At 35.9% G+C, this 25,737-nt stretch overlaps 4 protein-coding genes across 6 annotated transcripts in view; 3 read left to right on the top strand and 1 right to left on the bottom strand.

The window, feature by feature from the left end:
* Nucleotides 1–948: 948 nt before the first annotated feature.
* Nucleotides 949–25,737, bottom strand: part of LOC120626756 — a 33,980-nt gene continuing 9,191 nt past the window's right edge. Inside the window, exons 2-5 of one of the 2 annotated variants that reach the window (XM_039894424.1) lie at nt 21,292–21,389; nt 5,554–5,712; nt 3,949–4,231; nt 949–2,068 (exon numbers count right to left, since the gene is read on the bottom strand). In XM_039894424.1, the coding sequence (XP_039750358.1) occupies nt 1,275–2,068; nt 3,949–4,231; nt 5,554–5,712; nt 21,292–21,318 (1,263 nt within the window). In that variant the 5' untranslated portion in view covers nt 21,319–21,389 and the 3' untranslated portion in view covers nt 949–1,274. Of the gene's footprint in view, nt 2,069–3,948; nt 4,232–5,553; nt 5,713–21,291; nt 21,441–25,737 lie in introns of those variants that run through there. The other variant, XM_039894425.1, reaches the window with a different exon arrangement.
* On the top strand, nt 7,044–10,094 carry LOC120626758 (ADP-ribosylation factor-like protein 6-interacting protein 4). Its single transcript, XM_039894430.1, has 3 exons — nt 7,044–7,476; nt 8,155–8,260; nt 8,729–10,094. Exons 1-3 carry the CDS (start codon nt 7,227–7,229, stop codon nt 8,871–8,873), a joined length of 501 nt encoding a protein of 166 aa, XP_039750364.1. The 5' UTR covers nt 7,044–7,226; the 3' UTR covers nt 8,874–10,094.
* LOC120626757 (valacyclovir hydrolase-like) lies at nt 11,492–15,921 on the top strand. 2 transcript variants are annotated; one of them, XM_039894429.1, is made up of 5 exons: nt 11,492–11,546; nt 12,952–13,209; nt 14,330–14,483; nt 15,368–15,623; nt 15,811–15,921. In XM_039894429.1, the coding sequence occupies exons 1-5, from the start codon at nt 11,514–11,516 to the stop codon at nt 15,902–15,904; spliced, it is 795 nt and encodes a 264-aa protein (XP_039750363.1). In that variant the 5' UTR covers nt 11,492–11,513; the 3' UTR covers nt 15,905–15,921. The 2 variants fall into 2 exon arrangements, with proteins under 2 accessions (XP_039750363.1, XP_039750360.1); XM_039894426.1 differs by lacking the exon at nt 11,492–11,546 and adding an exon at nt 12,184–12,370.
* On the top strand, nt 21,848–23,363 carry LOC120627012 (valacyclovir hydrolase-like). Its single transcript, XM_039894849.1, has 3 exons — nt 21,848–22,037; nt 22,383–22,503; nt 23,255–23,363. Exons 1-3 carry the CDS (start codon nt 21,848–21,850, stop codon nt 23,361–23,363), a joined length of 420 nt encoding a protein of 139 aa, XP_039750783.1.

The raw sequence follows: 25,737 nt of genomic DNA, 5'->3' as shown, positions 1-25,737 counted from the left end.
AAATCTAATAGAAGAGCTTTTCTTTGCTTTATTCTTGCTTTGTTAAGTTTGGATTAGAAATGTAATAATTAATAAATAATGATGATAATTTGTCACCAGCCAATACAACAAAACCTTGACATTGACATTTTCATGACTATTAAAGTAGTATTTTTACTACGAAAAGCCATAAATCAAAAGAAGAAGAAGAAGAAAGTAGTATTTTTTATTTTAATTTTAATCATTATTTTCATTTGTTTAATATGAATTCTTTTATTCTTACTATTTTTGATTTTAACTTAATTTAATTATTTTTAACCGTAATTACTTCAATTTTGTGTATACCTGTAAGGCTATGTATACATTGTAAATTTTAAAAGTTTTACTACACTTTGTCCAACAGTTCATTTTTCGTATTCTATCTAGACTTATTTAGTAGACCATATTTTTATTTGTACTTAGTGTAAAATAAAAGGTCTCATTCAAAGTCAAATATTACTCTCTTCAAATAGTCCCCTAAATGGCACTTTCATGCGCAACTAGCTAGCTAGATTCAAGTAGCTGCGATGTCGTTCTAGAAGTGAGCAAGTTCACCTACAGACACAACGTCCGGAACCTTTTCCAGACTTGGGCCAACAATGTAGGTATTGTGTTTTTCTGCTAAGACGTTCTCCCATGCCTCGAACAGTACACGTCTTTTGGTTTCGGTTATTTTACCTGACATTTGATAATAAACAATAAAGCCAGTCAGTGTATTAGAACAGCTTGATAGGTCCAAATTTTAAGCTAGGAAAAGGCTTTCCAAGGCCTATGCCATTGATAGACTGAGACTGTGGATGTCGATGACAATGATGAGGAATCCTCGTCCCATTTTAGATAAGGTTGTAAGGCATGTAATAAATAAAACAGCATTCTTGAGTACCAATAATAGTTTAATTTTTTATTGAAATAATAGTCAATAGACCGAAACGATTTATTCCCTTTTTTTTGATACGATGAGCAACATTCACCTACAATAATAATTAAATACCACACTCATGTAGGTCACACACATGACTCAAGTTACGTAAAGTCAGTCTTTATTTAGGCATCGCTGCGCACCAGTGCCACAAACGTCTCTAATAAAACAATAGATGTCACTACACAAAACAATATAAATAATCGTAAACAACGAGTACACAAATGCAATTTTGTGCTTCTATCGAAACATAATCTATACGCTATGTCAATGGACTCATTAATCGATAATCGGTTAACTTTGAATAAGTACTTAAATCTTGGCACAGTTTTTACTTTCACGCATCAGATTCAGGTTTCAGGGCGAGAATTTTTTGTGCGTGTAGATCGCGGACGGCTTCGAGTAGCCTCCTCTCCGCCCGCGGTTCCCCAAGAGCCACGTCAACGCTACCCGCACACAGCAAGAGGGCCCGTAGCGCAGCCCTCGGCCAATCTGGGTGCAAACCTCGTCTTACTATTGCTCCAGATACTGAAGCTCCCAATCTAGCACACTCTAATTCCAAGCGATCCCCATAATCTTCTATCAAAGACTCCCCGGCAGCTCTTCTCAATTCCGGAGTGAGAGAAGAGAGGAGCAATAGCGCAACGTCGTCCATTGGTCTTCCTAAAGACACCATTTGCCAATCGAGTGCAATACATTCGCTTTCACCATCTATTTCTCTAAACAGAAGATTGCCACTCCAAAAGTCAGCGTGAGCGAGCGGAGCAGGCTCGGCCGGGCGAAGTAAAGTGCTCAGGAGTGAAGGTGCTCGGGCGCTGAGCGCTGACACCGCAGCAGCTTCCTCAACACAGTCTGGTCGGCCGCGAAGGAAAACTTCAAGTTGGGGCAAACCCCGTCTTACCAGGCGAAGATACCCAGCAGCTGCTCTTTCGCAGGGGAACAAAAAGTCAAATCTCGCATCTAGTGGGCCCTCTCTTTCACGCAAGGCCAAGGTGAGTGCGTGAAGCCTTGCAGCGGCGTACAGTGCAGCCCTTGCACGTTCGATTGTAAGACCCTCAGCAAAGTCTGCCGATTCAAACCCGTCAGCAGTCACGTCTTCCAACACGAGTTCGCTGTCTCCCCCTATTTCATCTGACAACAAATAAAATATATTCTCATATTCCAATGAAACATAGTAAGTTGAGATGTTTGGGTTCTGTCGCAGTCTATTCCTTAACTATAAATGTTCAAAAAACGCTTCGAGAAAAGGTAATTGATGCCCTTGCGCTTCACCTTTTGGGGCTAACGGCCCCTCAGATAATGCACGGAGCATGTGACTAATCAACGCAATTAGAATTACTCATGTCCATGAATCTTAATTTCAACTAATTGAGCTATTTAAGCTAATAAATATGCAATTTAGAAGCTCGGTTTCGGAGCCTATCTTCGGGAATTTACATCATTCCCGGTAATTACAGTGGAATCGAAAGTTTCTGTCATTTAAAGTACTGAAATCAATGTTTATTATTATTATTATTATTGTAATGTTTGCCTGCCCGGTTAAAATTAGTTTAGCTTTATTTGATCGTCTCATTTGTTTCTCACCGCTATCACTTCTAGCAATGGTTTGGTGGAGAGCTGTGATAACCTAGTGGTTAGCCCTTCGGCTTCCCCTTTAGTGGTAACAGAGTTCAATCCACCGCAATCACCTTTAACTAAGTTTTCGAAGTTATGTGTTCACTTGTCTTAACAGTGAAGGAAAACATGTATGCCTGAGAATTCTTTATAATGCACTGAAAGGCATGTGTACTTTTCATTATTAGTTCCCTGTGTGTGTGGACCGGAAATGGGTTGAAAAGGATGATGATGATGATGAATGTCTTTTAGGGTTCCATTACTAATAAGATGAAAACGAATCCATAAGGTACAACTTGTCCGTCTGTCATAACTATATAAAATGGTGCCCTTCATCAGCTTTAAATTTGGAATGGTTTTAGATGTAGAATTAGTCAATTTTGAGTAAATAAAATGTATTTTCAGATTCAAGGAGAGCAGTGACGAATACAATGCGGACGAAAATAATAATTGCGTTGACACATTAAAGATTTGCACTATGTCTCACAGTTTGCCGCTATTTTTAGCAGAGGATCCGTAAAGACAGCTCAAATGAACAAATTACTTGAATAAAAGGAAAAGTTTATACGACATCGAAAAGGATTCAATCACAAGAAAGCATTGATCGATGCAAGCAAGACAAAATTTAAAAACGTTTGTTTTGGTTTAGGTCTCTCGTAAAGCATAGGACGCAGTTATTTCGAAATCACAAACAGACATGGCTCCGTCAAGGGGTGAGTAGATTTTTCTAACGCCGTAAGTTTTTATTTTTTTCTTACCTGCCCTTCTTTTTTTTATCGCAATATCTGGTATACAACAAGCGGTAATAGCCCAGGTGACCGAGTTCGAATCCCAGCACGCACCTCCAACTTTTCTAAGTTTGTGCGTTTTAAGTAATACAAATATCACTTGCTTCAACGGTGAAGCAAAACATCGTGAGGAAACCTGCATGCCTGAGAGTTATAATGTTCTCAAAGGTGGCTGGAGTCCACCAATCCGCACTGAACCAGCGTGGTGGGCTATGGCCTTAACCCCTTTTCATTGTGGGAGGAAACCCGTGACCTGTAGTCGGAGGTAATGGGTTGATATGAAGATGATGATGAACCAACCACCGGAATTTTACGATCACTCTGTTCTACTTTTATGTTAAATATGTATAGTGAATATAAATATTCACAAAGTAACTTATTCAGTATTTATACAACAATAAGGTATTTGGCGTTAATTCTATTGAACACAAAATATCTTTAAACTAAGCAATGTAAGGTGTGAAAGCGGTGCTGTACTTTTTAAATGTATTTTTTAAAGTTATAGCACTAATTTTGGATCCGTCAATCTATTGGTTTCTGCATTATTATAAAATTTGTTTTATTGTTAGTAATTACGCTATATGGGACTATTTTAATGAGAATAGTTACCTGGTAATCTAGCTTTCACGCATCTCGGAATAGGCAACCCTTCTCCAGGGCCAAAAGCTTCTTCAGCAAGTCGGTTAAGCGCCGGTGCTAACTCAGTGTAAAATAGTATCTCCCTCGTGTCAAACTGGGCCTCCGCTACAAACAGTCTACCGAAGGGGTCGCGCGGCGGTAACTTGACCACCAATGGTAGCGCCCGGTATTCACCACCGCTTTCATATCGGACGGTCACTGCGAGAACTCTACTCAGGGCTCCTGCAACTCCTGCTCGGGATTCAACTCGGATCTGGAATTGTGAATAGTTACACTAAACATAAACACGCCACTTGACCGCCGCATTCTCTTATACTTTAGGGTAAATCCGTTAATTTATTTAAAAAACAAAACAAATTTAAGTCACAAATATTTAGTTTCTGATCTGTGTGACTAGCCACTTAAAAGTGTACAGCATATACTACAATATTACCGACACGACTTTTGTTAAAGTTTACATTACGACAAACTATAATAAAAGACAAAATAATTTGAACAAAAGTAATATTACACTAAGAAAAACTAAAAAATTAAATTAAAAACTAAACTCTGCCTTTGACAAAATAAATCAATATTGTTATTTGCGCGAGCAAGATAACAATATATACATAACACTACTTAGGCGATTTAGAGTTCTATCACAGTTCCCATAAAATATTTTGCGAGTTAATTACGTGAGGCTTTCGCGATTATACCGTGTGGACACAGCCTAAAATTAATAGTGTTGTAATTTTGTAAATGATGCGTGGACTTCATTTTAATGTTTCTAAGAATGGTGACTAGAGGTTGACCGCTACTTCCTTCCACGTATAATATCCGATATGTAAATTTTTTTTTTCTATTAATAGCGGGCAAACGAGCAAGTGGGTCACCTGATGTTAAGTGATCACCGCCGCCCATAAACATCTGCAGCACCAGAGGAGCCACCAATGCGTTTTCATTTCTTACTTTTATACTCACTTATTGCTTACTTAGACTCAATTATTGCTTACTTTTATAACATCTTAATTACCTATTATCTCTGTGTAGAACCCTCTTGAAAAAGTCTCATCAAAATCAGGCCAGCCGTTTCGAGAATAAGCTCAGGTGAACAGACAGGCAAATAAACATTTACGTGTCTAATATATCTCAAACAATCATGTGAGTAACATTGACTAACGAGCCTTAACATAGTACCAGTTACTTTTTTTAAGATACATACGCAACTAGAAAAATAGGACTTTAATTGGGGACTTCTGCTAATAAAAGCTTTTAAACATATATATATGTATGCTCTGATATACCCAGCATGACATCATACCTAAATACATTTTAGGTATGTTAAACTGTAGAATACTATTTGAGACAGTTGCGCGCAATCTATAAAAAACCATCTGCAAACATTTTATAATTTATGTAAGATTTATTTTATCCGCATATCTACTCAGGTTAAAAATCATATTTCACGCCTCTGAATTGAGGTCATCCTAACTTTTGGATGCACATCCTCGTGTATTATATTTTCTCTCACAGGCCAGAATGCAATTTTATTTTATTATGTTAAATCTTAAAATCAAAAAGAAGTTTATAGCATACCTCTTGAGGTGAGACCACGCCCTCTCCGCACAGCAGTTCCCGCGCCCACTCCTCAGTCAAAGCCGTATCCGGGTCAGGCTCAGGCCCCGGTTCGCAATCAGACTCCTCACTACCACTGCTGGGGGCCTCCGACACCGCGGCACTATCCGGGCCCCCTGCCTGCATTTTACCACACGATATTCACCGCCTTAACTGATATTATAACATAAACATAATAAGATGGTCGTAAAATCGTTCAACGGAGACTTTAATTGGACAATTAAGGTGTAAGTTATAAAGATATTTGTTCGGGATAAAAGGTGTTGCATCGAATGACCCAAGTCGTCTGCGGAGTACCGCGCATGCGCGTTCACTCCCTCAATTATTCATCGGGAGTCCCATATCGTGTCGCCGTCGCTCAATGCGAAATTGCAAATGAATAGGTACATAGGTAACAGCTGTGTCATATGTGTAGATATAGGTGCGTCTCGAAGTAGGACTCAACCTAACGTCGACGTCAGTTTTTTTTTTCTTCAGAGCGAATTTAAATTTAAAAAAAATCTGTAAGTTGTCAATAAATCTCAAAATCCCTCGACGTTTACGATACCTACGTACACATGAAATTTTTAAAAATTACGACACAAACTTTTATCTTTCTATTAATTATTAATTTTAGAACCTTTATGGTATATAGTATAGCCAAACTATTATACTCACTTCAAATTTCATGTCTCAAACAATTAAATTAACCCCCTATTTTCGAAAAAAAAGGATAAAATTCGAAATTCAAAAATGAGACAAAAATTTAAGTGTGAAAAATCACATTATCCAACTAGAGTTAAAAGTAGTTATATTGTTCAAATAATAATATGAGCTAAAAAGGGCAGTTCGTTAGAAAAAAACACACTTCCACGGAAGTATGGATATAAAAATGCTGAATCGATTTTGATGGAATGATTTGATGAAAGAACCAATTGTGATCAATTACGAGGTTGCCAATTCGTATTAGATCAGCGTGGATGTGATGTATATTGTATGTATCTCTGTGAATTTTCTCTGTACAATAAAGGTGTATTCATTAATTCATTCATCCCTTCTCCTTTGACTTTGAGAGAGTAATTTACGAATAGCATAATTGTGAACCTTCCCTATTTATCTTCCATGTATGCATGGTGACGTTCATGTGCAATAATTTATTGGTATTACTTTTAAAGTATTTGCTTGATAAAAACCCATTTGCAAACAATGATTAATTTATTAAAACGAATTGTATTGAATTGTTAACTATGAGATTTTTAATGTATCTCCTGAAAAAGTTTGTTTGGATTTTTAGTAGTCAACGTATGTCAACTATGACTGATGACACACTATGACCATTCTTCTTCTTCTTTTGATTTATGGCTTTTCGTAGTGCCAAAACAGCACAATGTTCTTTGCCAGTGTCAAGTAGCTACACTATGACCATTGTTAGTTGTCTATTCATTATGATTTGTCAATGTCAATTGTCATTCCAAATTCAAATGTCACTGTATTTTCCATTATATGAATTTCCAATTCCTCCTTACTTAGGTACATAGTCAATTTGATTGAGCAAGCCATGAATTATTAATAAACCGCCCAGGAAATTACATATTTGGTTCATAAATGGGCTCCATTATCACACGATATACACAATCAGCAAGGTCAAACAAATAATGGGGAAGGAGAAATCTAAGAAACGGCACCGGTCAGATAGCTCGAGCTCCAGCAGTTCGGACTCCAGCCGGGAAAAGAAAAAACTGCGCAAGTTAAAAAAGAAATTGAAAAAAGAACAGAGGAAGACCGAGAAGGCATTGAGGAAGAAGCTTAGAGAGGAGAAGAGGAAACTAAAGAAGCAGAAACGTGATAGTAGGAGCAAAAGTTGTGATGCCTATACAAGTGTTGCGTCGGCTGATATTCCTGTAGGTAAGGAAAATATTGCTTTTGGCTATGCCCGCGTGTACTATGCGCATTTGTTTGGCTATAGATATCTGGCACTAGAATAAAGGGAAGGGAGGGGTTAATACGCAAAGAATCATTCAAATTCAGTTGTTTTAAACTTTATTGCACCAGGAAAAAATACAAAGAACAAAAGGCCAACATAATTCTTAACATGCATGGTTTGAAAATCCTAAATGGTATATTCTGTAATAATAATATAGGCCATAGTCCCACACTGGCCCAGCATGGTGGACTATGGCCCAAACCCCTTCAAATTGTGGGAGGAGACCTATGCTCTGTAGTCACTTTATAAAATGTTCATAGTTTTAAAACCTCAAATAATACATTCCATTATTTTGCAAGAGCCAATATACTGCACTTTCTGCAACCCAACTGTAGGTTTTTGGTATTTTAAATTTATAAAAGTGGTGGTAACAATTAAGCAAAAAAATATCACTTCTAAATTACAGGCATGGTAACCAGGCATCCCGGGCAGGGTAACCTTTTGCCCCACCCACCCTATGTAAGAGCCTGTGTAAGAAGAAAATTAAAATGAAAAATAGTTTATTTGTTATCACAATGTCATTACAAAACCCCATTACAAAAAAGTTATACCTGGTAGTTAACAATCGGTCACATTTATCTATAATTTTGGTTTTTCAGAGTTGATGGAAAAATCAAAAGCCATGGCACCAATGACCAAAGAGGAGTGGGAGAAGAGACAGAGTGTAGTCAGGAAGGTTCATGATGAAGAGACTGGCAGATACAGGTTATTCTATCTTTCTAATAAAGCTTTTAAATTTATTTTTTATGCTTGTAGCTTTGGCTTTTCTTTCAAAGGGCTGAGTTAGTTCCAGGGCCTAACCTCTAAACTTTTGGAGCTATGTGCGTTTTTAAGAAATTAAATACAACTTTCATTAACAGTGAAGGAAAATGTGTTGAGCACACCTCCATACAGTTCTCAAGGGCATGCAAAATCTACCAATCCGAACTTTGCCAGTGTGGTGGGACTATAGCCTAAACCCTTCTCATTCTTTAAGGAGCCTGGTGTCCTACCTTCAAAAATGATTTCCAAACCAACTGGTAGTTCTAGACACTAGAGCTTAGTAATAATCAAACACACTGTTTAGCTTTCTAAGATTAATAGTAGTTAGTTACAATTTAGATGTTTTTGAATGTAGAATATTTTCTGTGCTAGAAGTTTCTTGGCCGCCCCTCAGTGGTGTATTTCTTCCAGGTTAATTAAAGGCGACGGTGAGGTTTTAGAGGAGATTGTGTCACGCGACCGACACCGGGAAATCAACCGGCAGGCAACCATGGCTGACGGGGACTTCTTTCAATCACAGACTGTTGACAAACCAAATAGAGGGTCGAATAGATAGTTATTTTTTTTTATGTATCAAAAGTTGCTGAACGAGCAGGACTAATGGCAACCAGATTTCCTAAAACCCACATCTATCTGGCTATAACAATGTGAGGTTTCACAGTTCTTGTCATATGTAAAATTTAGAAATTTATTCTTCCTGTTTACCAAGGTAAACATTAACAAAAGCACCTTACATATTTGTACATATAATAATATATTTCTTCTTCTTTGTATAGTTAGTGTGACACTACATAAGTGTTTGTTATAATTTTAATACATTATTATCGGTGGATATTGTGGATGGTCAAAAATGTTTGATCTTCGACAGAGAACCAGGTTGGTTTACATTTTTACTAGTTTTGCTAATATAATGTACCTAAGAATAAAAATATTAGTTATCAGTAACACGCCCAAACATAATTTTTTTATGAACACAAGAAAAGCAGCAGATTTAATAGCAGCGAAAATAGTTATAAAGCATTTTACTTGAGATACTCAAAATTACTGAAGTGTCTAAAAACCCTTGAAGTTTTATCTATTAGCTCTAGATAGATTTCTTAGATTATATCTTCCTTAACCTAGTCTGTGACAAGTTAAGGTCGCTCGTTAGGGACTGGTATCATGATTTATTCATGTTTGAAATTTCGTATGTACCTTATTTTTTGTAACGAAGGCATCTATTTATTACGTAAACACGTACGTAGTCGCGAACGTTAATATGTACGGTCTATTCTACGTATTTACGTACGGCCTTTACGTATTTACGTACGGTTAATAATGTACGTGAAAAATAAGTTGTTGCTGACAATTTGTATTTCGATAGTTGGCTAGTGTGAAAACAAATGTGAGTGTGCTACACGACCGATTGGGCAATAAAAGTGACGAAATATCTTATTTTTTATGCATGCCCCTCTGTACATATTATATTTAAACAAAAATGGAAGTTTTCTGCTAGATTTTGTACAGGATTGTATATCTAGTACATTATTGATCCAAAATACACAATTAAACTTGTATAAAACACTACTTCAACCAAGGCTGAGCGGCATTCGTGAGTTACTTCTTTGTTGCTCTTGAACTATTCAACTTGTTTCGATCTTGCCGAATGTGATTTAGAAAAATCCAGGTGGTTAAGAGAAATGATCTAAGTATAAGTTTCCATTGCAGTTTTCCAAGATGTTATATTATTACTTAGGACTTATAAATTTTTCTTTTGAGCTTATAAATTAAGATAAGATTTTTTTTTAATACTTTTATACTTCAAATATTTCACATTTCTTAATTATATTTATTAAATAATTCTATATAAGTACGGTTTATGCGGTACTTTATATTAAAAATACAATTTACTTACAATTTTAAATTGTAGGTGAAGTAATTATTAGCATTAATTACCTACTTCATTCAATAAATACTTCCAAGTTCTAACCTTTATTATTTTTTTATGCAACCTTATTATTAAACTAGCTAAAATAGCCAGCAAAAGAGTAAAAAGGGTATTAAGCCCTTTTTACTCTTTTGCTGGCTAGTTGGTTTATTAGTTAACATTTTTAACTAAGGATTCGGAGGTCCTGGAGTCGGGAAGATGGTATCGGATTTTTCTTTAAAAAAAAGTAGGTACACTTGGTTTCAGTACCAGTTCAGAGTTAGGAAAATGGTGTCCAGGCGTGAATCACAAAGAGCACAATAAGCGGTCTGGTTCGTGATCCGTATAAATAAAATGAAAAAATAGGCAAAGCTCGCAACATTGGAGAATTATGGTGTGAATATAATTAATATTTTTTGTGCGTTGTCCATAATCTTGCTAATTAAATAAGAAATTTATATATTAGCTTTGTTTCTACCGATTAATAGAAATCTGTTGCACAATCGTAGTAGTCGTTAAGTGTGGCACATCACTAAGGGTGTAATTATTTATAACTATTTGTCAGCGAACGAAAAAAGCATAGAAGCATTTCTCGTACTCAAAAATAGCGTAACGGAAACTATCCCGTGGTGGGAGGGGCTTATAAACTGTACCGCAAACGAATCTAGTTGACTCGCGACATTCGTGCGTAGTGGCGGCTAAACGAATTGCGTAAAACTAGATTTTAATAATTCAAAATTCCTTCATGTGTTGTGAAATGGTGTCGAAATCATACGGATCATCACCACAAGGATAGTGGAATAACTTTTCACGTGTAAGTACACCGATAACTATACTAAAATCTAAATAATTACAATTACGCATTATCCTTATGGATGGTGTTATGCCATATGTAGTTAAGTAATTATAATACAATTATTTCGACTCAGATAGTATTTATTACATACTTTTAATTTTTGCTTCTAATGGGATAGCGTTAAACAAAACTAACTGCATTTAATTAACAATGCTCAGATGTAATTATTTTTTGAAAATATAGTATTTTTTTTTAACTTTTGTAATTATATCGTTTTTCAAAATTATTAGTGACAAATAATATGATTTTCTTATTTGATTTTCTTTTTTTTTTAATTTGGATTCCCACAAAACCCTTGTCGAAGAGAACAATGGGTAAAAGCTGTTCAGTTAGAGAGACAAGAAAATGACAGGATGCCTAGCAAAAGCTCGAGAATAATATGTTCCATTCATTTTAGAGATGATGATTTTTATCTGTCAAAGAAGGGATTCAGAATGATTAAAAAAGTCGCTACACCTAGTTGTACTGTAAGTATTTAAAAATATATTTATATATTTAAGTATGTATTAAAAATTTAGTCTGAGATGATGCTTTTAATTTGGTATGGTCGAGATAATTATTTTTTGTTTTTATAGTGTTAAGTGTATTTTGTGGCATTTAGATAAATTATTTTTTCTTGTTAAATTAATTTAAAAAAATGATTAAACAATTTCAGATGGTGTTTTCAAACGAAATTCTGGTTATAACGACTCCATCCCCACAGCTCGAGACACCACTATTAAGAGCTCTTTGCGACTCAAGTTCCTTCTTTTAAAGGGCGTGCGTTTATTGACTAATTGGTACTAGTTTCGAAAGACAATTTCTTAGAAACGCGTCTTCTATGCTTTTTTCGTTCGCTGCTATTTGTATGAAACTGTAACTTTAAGAATACCAAGCTTCATGGGCATGTCAAAAATCTATTATTAAAATTGGCAAACTATAATACTCATAGCTAACAATAACTTAATTGACACATTATTTAAATCATGACAAAACATTAGCCTCTTTAAATACATTTAAATTTTTTACAATAAAATTGTATCGTCTGTCTGGCCTTAACGCAATGTTTGCATAGTGATTGTATTTTCTTTGGAGGTCAATACTACTGTGCCCCCTGAGCTTAGAGCTAAGAGCTCTGCGTTCATTTGTAATGTCAACATAAGTAAACAAATATTTTATCGTGCTGATATTTCATTTAATACAAAACTTAGAAATATAACGTATTAAAATGATAACATTAATAAAAACAATTTCCCCACTATGTAGCTTTAGAATAACTCGTGTATTATATTCCACAACAACTATTCCGAAAGTGAGTTTCAATATGAATTATTATTATGTTTATCTACAAAAAATCCGTTATTTGACTATGGATTCATTACCTTTGCGATTTAAAAAAATAAGCGCTGTTTACTCCCGCCGATAAGCCGTCGTTTAAGCCCACCAACTGCCATTACACCAGCATGAAGGGAGAACAGTATTGGTTAAACTGGAACCTTGCCGCAGTTTGCTTAGAAAATAAATCATATAATATAAAAATGCCAAAGTGTGTCTGTTTTACATTTTTTACCTATGTAGTGTAGCTTTGCGCAGATGGTCTACTGTACCTGCTGATTGTCTGATACCAAATAATGAATTCTATGCATTGAAATTTGAAACTCACAAAGTTCGAGAAGTCGTAAAGTTTGATTCAGACTGTACCTATGGATAACACATATCTAAGTGTGTTCATTCATTCATTTATTTGCTAGCAGGCATAAAAACATAGCTGGTAAAGAATCAAAAAGAAATTTTACATGGATACAAAGTAAACCCTGACCTGATAAGCTAGGGAACAGTTGTGGACAACGGCCACAAATATTAATAAAATTAAAAAGTTTAAACCAATTTCAGGAGCACAAAACAAAAGTTGGCAAATATGAAATCAATTATGTTAAAGTAGGTAATGGGAATCATAATGTGCTGTGTGCACCGGGAGCTTTAGGCACCATTTGGTCGGAATTCAACCATCAAATAGAGGGGTTCAACAGGGACAAGTTCAGTTTAATAGTCTGGGACCCCCCTGGTTATGGCAAAAGTTATCCTCCGGAGAAGAACTTCTCTGTAGACTTCTTGGAAAAAGATGCAGATATGGCATACGAGTTGATGAAGGTATATTATATTCTTTGTTTATAATGCTAAAGTTTACTTTCAAATTTGGCCTTTTATAAAAACAACTTTCTATTCTTAGCATTCAGAAGAAACAGAAAATTAAGAGCCAGCCAGTTTTACAATAATAATATAATAGCTGCTTCTCCACAGTCATCAAATTTTAATCTCAAATTGTAACAAATTACTCTCATACAGGCTTTCAAAACCTCTGATGGGAAAGATTTCTAAAATGATAGTATTGTATGTTACTCCCTGTGTAAGCCTGTCAAATTTGGTCAAATCATTTTGGAGATCAGACTGTTAACAAATAGACAGACATTGTCAGAATAATGTCAATAGCTCTTACTACAGACGTCATAAGGACTTTCCTGACCCTGTACACACAGCTCAATTGTTTTGTCTATACAGCTACATCAGTCCTCTGTATCATCTTACTCTGTATAATAGGTTTGCCTTTTGACGAGAATCATGCTAGATAGAAAGCATTGATGGGTTGTTACTAACTTACCTAGAAGGCACCTAATAAATTACTGAAAGTACATGTGGTATTAGTATGAACATTAAATTGGGTATTTTTAATTTCTGAATTTTGTCTGGTCTAGTGGGAGACTATGGCTGTGGCTAGTTACCATCTGACAAAGTCGTGCGTCGCAAAATCGTTTAGGTATAATATGGTTTTAATATTACTGCCGTACCCTAATGGGTTAACCCGTTACCAGGTTAGACCAGCAGGTCAAGGGCCAAATTTGAGTCGATCGGTTTATTTGCCGGATATACTTCGGTGAGTGTGCGTACGTCTCCGTTCTACCACAGAACAGCGACATGCCTTGAGGGGTGGCATCCTTATGTGGTTGATATTCCATCAACACGCACGGAACGTTTTTATCCACGTTTCTCATACGTACTGCTAGGATATGGGACGCCCTCCCGGCAACTGCGTTTCCTGCCACGTATAGCTTGAGTAGGTACCTTCAAGGCAAGAGTGATTAGGCTTTTCTAGGCAAGCGTTCCTAGACCTCATGATTGCTTTCAAACAGGCATTGTTATCGTCAAGCGCTGGCCTATCGTAATTACAAAAAAAAAATATTTAAGTGGTATTTATATGGTTTTTGTTTTCAAGGTATTACAAATACCGAAGTTCTCACTGCTGGGTTTCAGTGACGGCGGCATAACAAGTCTGATACTAGCTGCCAAATATCCGGATGCTGTCAACAAACTGGTTGTTTGGGGGGCAAACTCCTTTATACTGCCTGCTGAGCTTGAAGCATATAAAAGTATGTTCACACTTTGGACTAGTCGCATGTTGGCTAGTAGCCAACATGCGCGCCACTGTTGGCTACTCTAGCTTGAATGGCATGTCAAAGCGATAATCGTTAAAGCGATGTTGCAAATATTGAACATCAGAAATACACACGAGAATTTTAGATTCGTTCATAATTTTTTTTTCACTGCAGTTCCTAATTTTCCCATCGCTATTGCGTCCGAGCGAATCTTCTTAAACCAACAGTTATGCAAAGTTTGAACTGTCAAGTCGACTGATGCAGATCTGTTGTGATCGATCGAAATATTTAAAAAATAAAGTAATGTATACTTTAACATATCATAAATACATAAATAGCAATAATCTTAACATTGTATTTGTTGCATCTTTATCGTTACAAACGTACGTCTGCTTCGGGTGCAAGCGACTGCGATGCGTCTGTATCGTTACATCGCGACAGTAGCGCTGTAGAATCGTGATTACAATTTATCATTTCTTTCATTATAAGCGGGAAACGGTGAAAGCGCATTGGGTAGGAGCTCGACTTCACTTTCGGGGGGCCGAGTTCGAATCCCAGCACGCACCTCTAACTTTTTGAGTTACGTGCGTTTTAAGTAACTAAAATATCACTTGCTTCAACGGTGAATGAGAACATCGTGAGGAAACCTGCATGCCTGAGAGTTCTTCATAATGTTCTCAAAGGGGTGTGCAGTCCACCAATACGCACTGGGCCAGCGTGGTGGACTACGGCCTTAACCCCTTGCTCATTGTGGGAGGAGACCCGTGCTCCGTAATGGATCGGTATGGGTTGATGTGATGATGACCTCCTCATTTTAGAGTCAGAATATAATATTTATGTCACGAGGTTGAGTTTAAACAAATTGTTTTTTATTCTAGAAATAAAAGACGTCAACAAATGGTCCAAAAGACTAGTGGAGCCAATGATTGAAATATACGGCAAAGAGAGGTTTGCCAAATATTGGGCGAACTGGGTAGACGCTATGGACGCGATATACCAAGCCAACAACGGCGACATTTGCTCACACCAGCTGAAGAACATAAAGTGTCCCACTTACATACTGTATGGGGAGAAGGACCCGATGGTTGATCAAGTCCATGTATCCCATTTACACACGCATATAGAAGGATCAAGGTACATTATAGTTAATATACAAGCTCGTTTAAAAAGCGGTTAATACCTTTAAAAATATGAATATAAAGAGATTTTAATTATAATTTCAACTGAAGTATTTCAGTATTTTAATACCAAAAAACATAATCATTCTAGTATTAGTACCCATATGTTATGTCCATAATAAAACATGTTTTTGTATTTACAGGATACATCTCTACCCGGAAGGCAAGCATCATATACATTTGAAATACGCGGAGGATTTCAATAAGAGAGTGCAAGAGTTTCTACTACAACAATAAAAAACTATTAAAACCTTTCTAACGAATTATATTTTCTGTTAATTGTTACTGTATGTTACAAAGTTTATAAGGGCTTGTTTACACAATGCCGAGTTAGCTTGCGAGTTGGCCAGCGAGTTGGCCAGTAAGCCCAGTGCGTGTACAACGTGTTAATGAAAACCGAAATAATACTGCACAGGCTTTAGAGGTACATTATGTACTGTCTCTGAGACTTATCTGTGAAACCGAAGTCGAACCGAAACCGATTTGTTATAATTTTAAGTGTCCACTGAAGAGCGCAATTATAATACTTTAATAAATAAAAAATAGCGGGCAGTACGTATGCCAAGATATTAAAACTCATTGATACATTTTTCTTGATATATATTAGATAAGTATAATTTACGTACTTTCAGTAACAATTCTAGCGGTCATGTGCGATTAAGGTTATCTAGAGTTGATAAAAGCATTTCGTGTTAAATTATATTATTAAGAGTCATATAATGCTTAACTAAGTACTTTTTTGTATTGATGAAGTTACCAGGGGCGTTACTACTATCGATTTAAACAGTTGGCATACCGAAAATAAGGAATAACATTATAGTAACACTGTTTAAGCGATGGTTATAAGACCTCAGGTAGGTTTTTTTTGCATAATCGGCTTTTGGATGTTTTTTTATTAATTATTTTATATTTATTTTAATAAACAATATTAATAATCATTTTTTTTTATATTATTTATCATTACTTGAAAGTTGTCAATTAATTCGTTGAGGGGTATGAGTTTATTAAAGGAATATTAGAATGCTTTTAACGTTGGTTTATATAAGTGGGTGGTTTAGTTGGCGAGAAAAGATCACGCCACTTAGAAGTTTAGGTCGTGTACCAATCAGGGAACCGGATATAGACTGCGAAAAAACTGGAACTATCTTGGCCTGGAGCGGGAATTCAGACGGGATTCACTCGATTGACTGTGCTTGGAAGAAGCGAGAAATAAAAGTGTGAATACATTTTCAACTGAGTTGAGTTTTATTTACTGAACATATTATAAGCTAATATAATAATTGCGAAAGTGTTTTTGGTTGTCACAGTAACAGATAAACGTATTTACGTAATCGTTTGAATCTATAAATATAAGTATTCTTATACTTTGTTTTTGCCATTTCGCACCATTAGCACATAGCACCAAATAAAAATAAACATTATTTATCTAATCATAATTATTTCCTTCACTCATTTGAAACCAAGTAATAACCCCGATGAATCATAGTACGTACACACTTATAATCATGTTTGGTTGAAGGCGCTATAAGCTCAGGAACTGCTGGTTCGAATTGGATTTGTCTCGTGTTGGATAGTCTATCGGTTTAAGGCTATATATGTAACATCGCTACTAAATAATCCTTTTTGAGAGACTTCAATGCGTGCGATGCGTTCCGCCAACGCTACGGAAGTATGTAAGTATAACGGAATGGTTACTCTTTAAAAGTTCTAAAAATTAGTCTTCGATAGCCTATGACTGTCTTTTAAGTTTGACTCAAATGCGGATGATGTCGTGAGGGACCGCTAGTTTTAGATGAACATTATAAGATAAGAAGTATATTCAGTACTCAATAATGTACCTACACTGATGTTACCATAAATCAATTCAAATAATATTACAATACACTTATACTTGAGACAAAGCCCAGTGTACACAGTGTAAACTTTTTAAGTAATACCACTGACCTCTATTCTATGGTATAATAGACGTCAGTGATATACATACCTTGACTACGCTGCTGTGATATTTTAAACTAATTTATAACCATTACGTTGTAACATTGTGTAGGTGTACCTACTTACATATATATATATTTATATATAGATACCGTTGAGTAAAATATATACACGTATATACACTTTCCTACAATATAGAATTAAGATGTTTTTTTAATTTCGAAAAATCATAAAAAAATAACAAGTAAAATAAAATAAATCTTTATCCGAGAAATTATTATTAATTCCAAAATTGCTTCTGCAGGGGATCGAACCCAGGTCCTCCTATTTATAGGACCACTGCGCCAGGTAAGCTGTCAATCTACTTATTATCTTGATATCTCGTCCAAACAGACAGCGACTGCGTCTTTCATAGGTATTTGTTATTGTTCTTATCGGCTTGGTGTGTCGACAATTTAGTTACCTTATTGTTGATATGTCGGACCTAAGCTACGGTAACATTCGGTTCTATCGTGCCATGATTACTGCGGATACATACTGCGGAATGTTGGCTCAAAAAAAAATTATACCAAAAATACCTAACGTAAATGCTTTCAGCGCGTTTTTCTCGAATGATATTAAGGTAGGTTTGTGTGTTTTTGTGTATGTGTTTTGAATCTTAAAGGTTCACTCTTTTTATGCACAGTGAAGGTTTAACAATTATTCTCATATGTTATGAATAATAACCGGGCTAAAGCTTAACTTGCTTTGAAAAGTACGGGGGTCCAAAAGTACGGGGGGTAATTCCAGTGTGTTAAGTATTCGCCCACAGATAATTCACTGGCTAAGATTGCCTAACAATTTTTGGCATGACTGGGCGAAACCTATACGTCATAATCCGTAGAATGTATGCTCATCTCGATAATGACATCCCTACTTCCCTACTTAATATTATAAATGTCAATGTAAGTTTGTTTGTTACGCTTTCACACCAAAACTACTTAACCGATCCTCATGAAACTTTGTACACATATTCTTGGAAGTGTTAGAAGTAATATAGGATACTTTTTATCCCGACATTAAAATAGTTACTTTTGTTCTATAGAGGATATAATGTGTGTTTAATTTTGCCCAAACTGTGGTTGGAGATAGAGGACAGAACTCCTCAGCGGACAGCAGCAAACCCCTCATTTAAGGCTTAGCGATACTGAATACTTTAATTTTTTTTAGATCTACAACTAAATTTAATGCCACATCAAAAAACAAAATCAAACGCAGACGAAGTCGCGGGCTACAGCTAGTATTAAATCAAAGGCTAGATTTTAAGAATAGAGAGATAGAAAAACTTGCTAGACATAAGACCACAGTTGATTGCCTGATCCGGTGGCAGAATGGCTGGCACATTCTTTGCACAAAGAATCAGCCTGGCTGTTCAGCGCAAAAATGCAGCCAGCATTCTTGGCATCGTTCCACGCGGGCATGACTTTTACAGTAATAAGTTAGTTAGTTATGAATATGGGATTCATATCTTACAGCGTTTAATCGTTTTAGTGTCTCTAATTACAGCATAACACATTATAAACTCAAAAATACAACTATCTGAACTTATAGTACACTTAACTTTTTTAAAGGCGATATATTCTTCAATCTTGACTTGACACTTCTGTATTTACTCTTCTCTCTTTTTTCCCGCCATTTTATATGACCTTCCTTTTTGCCCTAGGTTCCAAATTAATTAGGTCAATTTGAATTCCTACCTAAACTTATATCGACCACAGATTATGCATAATTTTGACCAGCCTGAACCAAGATACCTTTTTTCTTTAACCACACGTACACACAAAAGCAGATTTGCTGACATAAGCTATCAGTTTTACTGTAACATCAGAAAAAAAGTTTTTATTTTAGGACGAAAAGGTAAAAATCGGCAAACACCACATAAACTACATAAAAGTGGGTCACGGACCCCACAGCTGCATCCTCACTCCGGGAGGCCTCGGCACCATATGGACGAACTACAAGCCGCAAATAGAAGGATTCGACAGAAGCAAGTTCACGCTGGTGGTCTGGGACCCGCCGGGGTTCGGGAAGAGCTACCCTCCAGAGAGGAATTTCACGTCGGCCAGCTATGAGATTGACGCTGACACTGGCTACGAGCTTATGAAGGTAACATAAGTCATGTTCTTTACGAGCTAACTCAAACCGGAGATTTAAGCAGATGTTCTCTCTCATCCTCACCATCCTCACTCATCATTATAAACCCATTACTGACCTACTGCGGAGCATGCTGGCACAGTGCGGAACGGTAGACTCCATACGTTCTTGACAACATTATGGCGAACTCTCAGGTATGCAGGTTTCGTCTCATTGGCCTTGACATTTAAATGCTTAAAACGCACATAACTCCGAAAAGTTTTCACGCACTTCTAGCGGATGGTGGCGAATGACGCTGAACTTGTCGTGTGGCACAAGAGGTTGACACTACGCAATCAACGCTTATATATTTCCTTCACGCAAATTGAAGATACAGATCCCAATGTTTAGAGGATATCATCATGGTCAGCACCTTTCAGTCCGCTTGAACTAACTGTTCAAAGACCTTGGTCGTCATACCCGTTATCCCAACACAATAGGTTACCTTCATTTTGTCGAGATATATATGATAGGTAGCAAACAAACAAGCAAACAAGCACCCTTTCTAGGGTTAATGCTTAGATTAAAAGACATGTCGAGATTGAGATTTCAAAAGGAATACAATTCGAACGTACGCGACGTAACGTCTTTATTAATTTCGGGTCTTCTTTTAAAGTTAATTTACATCTTTCAACAATTGTAAAATCATCTTAAACATACTTATGTATCTATAACAGACTTCAGTATAATCAATATACTTATGTTGAGATAATCATCGCGTTTAATTAAATATCCAACAATTATGAAAAGCAAAAAACTATTTTTGGATCTGTCCATTTAAATTGGCTTAGAGACTTGTGTACCTACTATTATAAATTATTAGAATAATTGGCTTCAGTGTTTGTGGAAACTGCGTTACTATAATAAAAATATTGTTTTATTTTTAGATGTTAGAAATCCCCAAGTTTTCAGTGCTGGGCTGGAGCGCCGGTGGCTCTGCCAGCCTGGTCCTCGCAGCCAAGTACCCTGATGCTGTGAGGAAACTCGTTGTGTGGGGTGCGAACGCTTACATCCTGCCCGCTGAGATAGAAGGGTTTAGAAGTAAGGAAACTATTATATTTTTTTATATAAATAAATAAATGAAATTTATATTTGCCCTCAAAATCGCTTACAATTGTAATACAAAAATATATCTAACAAAAAGCATGTGGACAAATAGGGTTTCGCCTCAGCACGAAGCCGCAGCGAGCTGCAGCGCTGGTTTTCAGGGGGACCCTGTGTGCTCACAGACGTGTTTGCGACTGCTTCATCCATGCCAAAACCTTCAGTCTATACATAATAGAAATAAAATTAAAAATAAAACACGGTACGGAATATAAGATTTACAGAGCTAAACCAAGAAGCAATCTCTAATTAAGATCTCTAATTAAGGAGATATTTTTCTCACCGGCGAAAGGATAAAATGTTATCTTCTGCCACAGTTTTATCAATTTTCAATTTTTTTTTTTTTATCAATTTTTTGCCACACGACTATTGACAGGCCTGAGAAGGCGACGTGCCGTGTAGCGTGCGCTTACCTGGAGGATTCGGCAGTGACCCGCCATGCATTGGCGGTCTAAACCTTGGCGAGAGTGCGGTGAATACCAAAGTGAATCCCGTTCTTCCACTTATAGATCTGTCGAGGGACACACAGAGTTTTTAGTGGTTGCAAGTCTCCGTTTCCCTTAACGGAGTGGTATGCTTCAGGCATTTTCTCTGTATATAAAAAAAGTCCAATATTTGAACAACATCTCCAAATCTTCAAAGATTTATAAACAAAAATACTACGACAATACACACCTCGCCCTCTAGCCCCAAAGTAAGCGTAGCTTGTGTTATGGGAACTAAGGTGACCGATGAATATTTTTATGAATAATATACACAAATACATAAAATATACATATAAACACCCAGACATTGAAAAACATTAATGCTCATCACACAAACATTTTCCAGTAGTGGCAGTTAAACCCACAGCCTTATACTCAGAAAGCAGGGGCCGTCAAATAAAATGATATAGTATAAAAGAGCACCAGCTATTTATATCGTGATAAAAAAATCATTTTTTTTATATTCTTATATTATTTTACAGGTATGATAGACGTTAGCACATGGGCGAAACGTCTGGGAGATCCCATGATGGAGGTATACGGTAAAGAGAGGTTCGCCCAATATTGGGCGCGATGGGTCGACGGAATGTCGCAAGCTGCGGAGGAAAATAATATGGACATCTGTAGAGAATGGTTGAAATACATAAAATGCCCCACATTGGTCCTTCACGGGGGTAAAGACCCTGTGGTATATCCAATACATGCTTCTTATTTAATCGAGAATATAAAAAAATCTGTGTAAGTATCCAGTGGTTGGGGCTTCGGCTTTCCTTTCGGGGAGACCGAGTTTGATCCCCAGCACTAACTTTGCTAACTAAACTTTTCGAGTTATGTGCATTTTTAATGTATAAAATTCAATATTACTTGCTTTAACGGTGCAGAATAACATCGAGAGTTCACTCAAGGCGTGTGAAGTCTACAAATTCGCTTTTCTCATTCTGTAAGGAGACCCGTGCTCTGTAGTGGCCCAGTAATGGGTTGATCTATATCTATCTGTATCTATATATCTACTCTCACAGGCCTCATCTGTCATTTGGCGGAGGATATAAAGTTCAGACCCACCAATCACTCTTTCCTTATCAAGTTTACAGGCCTGATAATCAGCGCTGCAATAGTCAAAAATCACAGCATCATGCTGAGGTAGCCTTTTCAGCGTGTGCAGAAGCTGAATAACAGTAGATTATGCATCAAGTATGGTTACATTACCTTTTACAGTCGAGACGGTATTAGGCGCGTGAGCGAACGCGTCAAGAAAGCCGAGAGTGTAACACGTAATGTACCAACCTTGCGAGAAAAGACAGTATAAACTTTTAAACATGTTCTGAGAAAATAGCAGACCCTTTTGCTGTTTTTCCACCGTATGAATGTTTCGTAGGCCGTTCTCTAGGTTATCAGAACGCGATTAACAGATTATTATATTGAATAATTTAATAAAATTAAACGTTCATTTATCATAATTGAGAAGGTTTCTTACCTTCTCAATTATTTGTTCATTTAAGGAAATACTATTTTAAGCCACATAAAACCTCTTTGTTAGTTAAATAATAAATTTAATATGTTACTATCTGTTTTCTTCTTCTTTTGCTTTTTGGAATCACAATTTATTGTGGTTTAATTAAATTAAGCGACTGGCTTTCTTTGTCATCAGTCGAATAATCGTCTACACGTTTTTTATTTAAACTAGGATACTGTTCGCTTTCATATTCAACTGACAAATATTCGTCTACACGGTTTTGAATACAACGTACCACAGCCGGGTTTTTATAAGTATATATATTTTTTAATCCTTATCCTTTGTCTTTTTTATTGTCTCGTTGGTCTTGTAAGACGTTTGACCTTGAAAGATGAGGGCCTGGGTTTGATTTCCGGTTGATGATTTATTATTTTTCAGATTACACATCTATCCTGATGGAAAACACGATATTCACATGCGATACACAAAGGATTTCAATAGAAGAGTACAAGACTTCGTACTGGAAGAAAACGTCGCAGACATCTAGAATCATAAAGTCATAGACAAAGTCAATTTTTTTTTTTATATAAATATAAAATATTTATTAAAATAAACATTTTTCTCTTTTCTAAGTGATGAGTACAGATGAATCAGGTAGGTAATTTTATACGCGTCTTTAAAATTTATAATAATATTTTTCGTCATTATTAGGCTAATCTTATCTTATATCTTTAAACGAGCAATTCTTGTATATATATAATTGGAATCTCGGAATCGGCTCCAACGATTTTCATGAAATATAGTATACAGGGGGCTTCGCGGGCAATAAATCGATCTAGCTAGGTTGAATTTTTAGAAAATGTTATTTTATTTGTGTTTTCCGGTAATAACCAATTTGGTGCAGACGAAGTTGCACGGGTCAGGTAGTATATATTTAATTAATTAAAGTAAGTATTAGTAAATTATCAAAAAAAAAACAAATTATAAAACATAACTTTCTGCAACGGTCGTTATAAATAATCACAGCTGTAGACGATGTTTTCCTCCACCGTTGAAGCAAGCGATATTTTACCATTGATATTAAACTACTGAATTTAGAGGCGAAGTTAGAATTGGACTGGCAGACACAGGACAAAGGTGCAAAGATGCACTAGCTGTTGCCCGCGTTCTTTGTCCACGTTTATTACGTTTTTTTCTACAAATCCCGTAAGAACCGTTTGCTCTTCTGAGATTAAAAGTTGTCTATGTATCAACAAACCCTATGAAAAATAAATTTGATTGGTTGCTTGGTTAGGGTGTGAAGTACAAACAAACGAACATACAGGATTACAAAGTTTTAACACAGACCTAGCAGATAGCAGAAACCAGTTTCTTTTCTTGTTTCTTGTATTGAGCATTGTACCTATACAGGACTTTCAGAGTCTCTTCTCTTGCAATAAACACTATTCCATCGGCTAACTGTTATAGTTAAGTGATACACTTGCTGTTGATGTTGATACTCAGTTCACAAGTTTAAAGACGTCTCCTAAGTTTTTATGAGGTGGGTAATAGTTTCGGGGAGATTATATCTCCCTGACGCACTCCTCAATGCAATAAGCTTTGTAGGTTATCCTGTGCCTATACAAACTGATATGGTGAATAGTTGTTGAGAGCACTTGGACTCGAAGTGATTTTTTTATAGCTACCGCGATAACATTTTGATAACAAATAATGTATCATTAAATAATTTTTTACAGTTACAAAGACAAATTATCTTCATCGTTTCCTAAGATTATTATTATAACATTTTATTTATTTTTCTTTAATATTTTTGCATGTTGCATGTTAAATCTATATCCAAAATAAAATATACTTGTCGTAGTCTTATGTTGTTGTATCAAAAATTATATAGGGGAGTGCACTGATATCTATAGTACGAGTTTTTACTCAGTTTAGGTACCAGTGATTCAACCATACATAGTACTAAGCTATGATTTCTGTCACAATTTAATAATCGTGTGAATAAATGATTTTATTATTATTATTATTATTATTCTACTTCTACAATAAATAGAAGGTATGTTTGTTTCTTCAAGAAAATCCATTCGTTCTTTTAACATTGTGAATGCGAAAGTGTATGTTTGTTTCAGCATCATTATTGAACCATTAAGACGGCCGACTGGCGCAGTGGGCAGCGACCCTGCATTCTGAGTCCTAGGCCGTGGGTTCGATTCCCACAACTGGAAAACGTGTGAGTGATGAACATGAATGTTTTTTTAGTGTCTGGGTGTTTATCTGAATATTATAAGGTTTTATGTATATTATTCATAAAAATATTCATCAGTTATCCATGACACAACATACGCTTACTTTGGGGCTAGATGGCTATATGTGTATTGTCCTAGTATATTTATTATTTACCGATGTAGGCACGCTGATCAAGTAAGGATTTGTAGACTTCAAACACCTTTGAGAACGTTATGTGTTATATATATTATACATATATATATATATATATATTATACATATATAAATATATATATATATATATATATTATATATGTTATGTTTTGTTTACTGACGGACAGATCGACAACGGAGTGCCGTTCTCATTGTCAACATCAAATAAGTACAACATCAAAGGATTAATTTACCGAACAATAAATTGCAATTTATTACGTATATTTTTAATAACTAGCCGGCTTTTAGTAAAGATAAAAGAACCTAGTATTTATGTAGGTATACGAACTGATATGTTGTGTATTCGGTAACATTACTTTCTATCCTGTCATCCTACAGGTACCTTCATATGAATTTACTACAAATCGTGTGATAAAAATATCTAAAAAGTTCAAAGTTACCCAGCGCGGTGCGGTTGGGAACTTGAAAGTATTTAATTAATTAATTATCTAATTTAGCATGTTTGCAAGAATAAATATTTT

This window comes from Pararge aegeria, chromosome 10 (genome assembly GCF_905163445.1).
Source record: "Pararge aegeria chromosome 10, ilParAegt1.1, whole genome shotgun sequence".
Taxonomy (NCBI): domain Eukaryota; kingdom Metazoa; phylum Arthropoda; class Insecta; order Lepidoptera; family Nymphalidae; genus Pararge; species Pararge aegeria.
This window is presented reverse-complemented; position numbering and strand designations above follow the sequence as displayed.